The 5,000-nt window shown below is 42.6% G+C and overlaps 1 protein-coding gene across 4 annotated transcripts in view; it reads right to left on the bottom strand.

Annotated features, from left to right (window-relative positions):
* Positions 1-5,000, bottom strand: part of smpd3 (sphingomyelin phosphodiesterase 3) — a 44,445-nt gene that overhangs the window by 9,225 nt on the left and 30,220 nt on the right. For all 4 annotated transcript variants that reach the window (XM_083561190.1, XM_083561193.1, XM_083561191.1 and 1 more), the window contains exon 3: positions 2,563-2,638. In XM_083561190.1, the coding sequence (XP_083417316.1) occupies positions 2,563-2,638 (76 nt within the window). The remainder of the gene's footprint in view (positions 1-2,562; positions 2,639-5,000) is intronic.

Below are 5,000 nucleotides of genomic sequence, written 5' to 3'. Positions count from 1 at the left end.
TCAACATTCATAAAAAAAGTGGAAGTGACGCTGTGGGCAAACCCGTTCAGCAGCAATCTGATCGACAGATGGGATCTGGTGATTAAATAAAAGATAAACTCTGAATGCAGGCGACGTTCCAGGCGAAATGTCAAGCGAACACTTCCCCCTGCTGAGAACATCCAGTACTGTATACTTCAGACGAGGTGTTTACAGTGCAGTACATCCACCCAGGAAGAAGAGTAAAATAGAGGGTGAATAGTGGAAAGAAAGGAAAGGAAAGGAAATGATAAGAAAAGAAAGGATAAGAAAGAAAAAAAAAAGAAAAAAAAATTAAGGAAATGAAAGAATAGAAAAAGACAGAAAAGAAAAGAAAAGAAAAGAAAAGAAAAGAAAAGAAAAGAAAAGAAAAGAAAAAATAAAAAGGAAAGGAAACAACAGAAAGGACTGGACAGAAAAGGAAATCCACATGATAGAAGGTAGAAATGAGAAGAAGTGAGAAAGGAAGAGAAAATGGAGAGTAAATGCAAAAGATTCTCTCTTAGTCACTAAGAAGAGCTGAAATAAAGAACGAGACAAAGATCAGGAGAGGGTGGAATGAGAGATGCAGCATTCCCATAGCATATTTCAAAGAGCCTCTGCCATGTGTGTGTGTGTGTGTGTGTGTGTGTGTGTGTGTGTGTGTGTGTGTGAGTGTGTGTTTGTGTGTGTGTGTGTGTGTGTGTGTGTGTGTGTGTGTGTGTGTGTGTGTGTGAGTGTGCGTGTGCGTGTGCGTGTGTGTGTGTGTGTGTGTGAGTGTGTGTGAGTGTGTGTTTGTGTGTGTGTGTGTGTGTGTGTGTGTGTGTGTGTGTGTGTGTGTGTGTGTGAGTGTGTGTGTGTGTGTGTGTGTGTGTGTGTGTGTGTGTGTGTGTGTGTGTGAGTGTGTGTTTGTGTGTGTGTGTGTGTGTGTGTGTGTGTGTGTGTGAGTGTGTGTGTGCGTGTGTGCGTGTGTGTGGGATGATGTGTATAATCTGAGCATTAAGGTGAACTCAGGCTGTATTTGAAGGCAGAAAGGAAGCCCATGAGTCACAGCTGTGGTGTGAGCTGAGACTGTACACTTATGATGAAAGAGCGACACACTGCCGCCTCTGTTCTCACAACCTCAGACCTGCGTTACATAACGTCCACCTGCATCCATTCAGAGCGCCGTGAAGCGAGAGGCAGACGCTCGAATAAATACGGACTTCACTGACACATGACCACACATTTAATTAGTATTGCTATTTATTGACATTATTTAATCCTGGATTTGTGATTCTCTTTAACTCCATTATGGTTTTCATTCACAGCAGAGGAGGCGTGGCTTCTGTACATGCCAGTAAATAAAGAGGTGTGACCTACCCTCAAGTCCTTAACAAAGGGGGCGTGGCCTACATACAAAAGGCCTCTCTACATGCCGCTCAGAGTGATGGAAACGTGGCCGTAGCTGACACACTGAAAGAGGCGTGGCCTTTCAACATGTGTGTCACATCAAAGGAGGCGTGGTCTTTCTATAATCCAGACACAGCAAAAATGTGTTTTTTTTCTACATTTCCATCAGATTAAAGGAGGCATGGCCTCTATACATGTCAATCACAGTGAAAAAGGTGTGGCCTCTCTACATATCAATCATAACAAAAGGGGTGTGGCCTCTCCACATATCAATCACAGTAAAGAAGGCGTGGCCTCTATACATGTCAATCACACCAAAGAGGGTGTGGTCCCTCCACATGTCAATCACAGTAAAAAAGGTGTGTCCTCTATACATGGAATTTACAACAAAATGGGTGTGGCCTCTATACATGTCAATCACAAGAAAAGGTGTGTGGCCTCTATACATGTCAATCACAACAAAAGCGGTGTGGCCTCTATACATGTCAATTACAACAAACGGGGTGTGGCCTCTATACATGTCAATTGCAAAAAAGGGGTGTGGTCTCTCTACATGTCACACACATTGAAGAAACTGTTGCCTTTCTACATGTCAATCGCAAAAAAAGAATGTGTGGCCTATGAAGTGAAGAAAGACACGCGCACACACACACACACACACACACACACACACACACACACACACACACACATGAGGATGCAGGACCACAATAGCCTTTCATTATTGAGTGAAACTCTAAAGCTTTCTTTCGCTCTCTCTCTTGTTCATATTCCATGCGTGAGTTGGGAATAGCTGAGTGAGCTGTAATTAGCATCGCTAGCAGACGTGAGCGTATAAAGCTCCAGAAATAGCAGGGAGCTCTGTCTTCCCTACGTCCACAAGCTTAAAATAGCAGCACTGATGCTGAACCCGGCCACGACCCGTCGCCATGGTTACGCACCGCTGCATGCGTGTGTGTGTGTGTGTGTGTGTGTGTGTGGGTGGTTGGAGGGGCTGTGATCGTTAATCTGTGCTAAAAGTGAAAGCAGATCGGTGTGTGTAAGTGTGTGTGTGTGTGTGTGTGTGTGTGTCTGTGTTACTGTGAATGAGCAGAAGATGGGTAGTTTGTGTAGCTGCCTCTTATGACCCAGTCATGGAGCAATGTGGGGGGGGGGGAGTGTTCAGTCACTCACCTTCTATGGCATGGAGGTGTGTGCAGGCGATGTATCCCACAATCCTCTGTTCCTGGTGCGAGGTGCCCACCTGGACCTGTGTAGATCCAGACAAGAAAATCAGACTCAAACTGGAAGGAATGGCATTTAAGAAGAAGATATTGTGATGCGTGGAATCAGTGTATAATACATGAGCTGGTCTGGAGTAATCTGAGATCATGTAAAAGAATAAAACACCTTTAATACATATCTGGTCCTAATTTACATATAAACAGGCTGCTTTGTTTACACTCAACCACTACATGCACATGCAAAACACTCCACCAAAATGATTTGTGGAACTGGAACTGAATCTGAGGATATCTTACACAACTTACATTTATGGCATTTGGCAAATGCACATATTCAGAGTGAATTACATTTTTCTCATTTATATAACTGAGCAGCTATATGGGGTTAAGGGGCCATGCTCCGGGGCCCGAGTGTGGCAGCTTAGTGTGGCTGAGATTTAAATTTACACCCTTCATATCAAAAAGCTAATACCTTAACCACTAAGGCCGTGTCCACGCTAATACATTTTCATTTCCGTCCTCAATGAGGTGTTGCTGTTGGTCAATAAAAACGTAGCTTTTTTTAAATGCTCTCCAAAGTGGACACAATTAAAACCGAAAAAATGGAGACTTCTAAAAACGATGCCGACTTTTTTGTCATTGCGGCGAATTTTCAAAGAAACGTGAAACAATTGAAAACAACAGTGTGATGAAAATGCCGCTTTCCAATTTATCCGGATTAGTGTAGACGTAGCATAAGCTTCCGGCGCCTGTGGTGCTGATACGTTTTCTGCACCGTTTCTTCGAATCGCTGTTTTATTTCCTGACGACGCCGTGGCGTACCGAGTCCGAAAGCGCGTCGGAGAATCTGTCCAAGACGCCGAAGATCTCGAGTGAAGATTTAGATGTGAGGTTAAATCATGGATATCTGAATTGGTGTCACAAATCTTTGACAATGTTCCACATTTTGTGAAACATAAGCCTCCAAATGTGTCATTTCTCCCTCTTTCTCGCTTTCTCTCTCTCTCTCTCTCTCTCTCTCTCTCTCTCTCTCTCTTTCTTTCTCTCTCTTTCTCTGCCCCTTACTAATGATTTATGGGGACTTGGCTCGGGAAAGTCTGATGTCATTTGGATCGATGCAGGTTTTTGTTTTTTTAATGCAGATTGAACGGCAGGGAAGAGACAGATCGTCTCCTGTGCGACACACACACACACACACACACACACACACACACACACACACACACACACACACACACAGACACACACACACTCACACACACACTCCCTGCTTCCTCGACGGAGAGCCAGACAGGACTCAGAAGACTGTAATAGCGTTTTGTGTACTATAAAAAACCCTAAAGGTGACTATGTGTTTATGTGCTTATGAGTAATTATTAAATAAACAAATGCAGCTGTTATATTTATGAGTGAACTGAACATATGAGCTGGATGTTATACAGAAAAATCAGCGGATAAACCTGAGAATATGAATATGACGAAGTACAGACAGAAATCATGAGTGGTTAAAATCGTTTTCAAACTGGGAAATTATTAGAAATTTTGTCCATTTTGAAGTTTTTTATCCATCATATTTCTATATGAGGTTTGGAATTATGTAGAAACACCAGACAATTAAAAAAAGACCAAGCGATGTGGATTTATGAGCTTTATCAATTGATGAGGAAAAGGGAAAAATATGTGCGTAAAACCAAAAATATGATGCCTGATTTCTACAGGGAGTTCATATGATCCAAAAGCCATGTGTGTAATCTGTGGAGATACATACAGCATAACTGGAGATCACAGAGTAGATGATCACACACACACACACACACACACACACACACACACACACACACACACACACACACACACACACACACACACACACACACACACACGCACACACACACACACACCACCAGCCAATTAACACAACAATCCCACTCCCAATCAACACACACACACACACACACACACACACACACACACACACACACACACACACACACACACACACACACACACACAACATCTCACCAGCCAATAACCATGCACTATACACACACACACACACACACACACACACACACCATATGGTAAACACCACACACAGACACACACACACACACACACACACACACACACACACACACACACACACACACACACACACACACCATCTGGTAAACACCACACACACACACACACACACACACACACACACCCCACCAGTCAGTCAATGAAAATATGTTAAAAAAACAGGACTTTAGGTTCGGTGCACATGTGGAGTGAATGAATGAACAAATGAAAGATGGAAGGAATGAATTCATTTATGAATAAATAAATAAATAAATAAATAAATAAATAAATAAATAAATAAATAAATAACTTGCATGTTTTTTT

This window comes from Silurus aristotelis (genome assembly GCF_946808225.1).
Source record: "Silurus aristotelis genome assembly, chromosome: 14".
Taxonomy (NCBI): Eukaryota; Metazoa; Chordata; class Actinopteri; order Siluriformes; family Siluridae; genus Silurus; species Silurus aristotelis.
The sequence above is the reverse complement of the archived record's forward strand: the minus strand, read 5'-3'. Positions and strand labels throughout refer to the sequence as shown.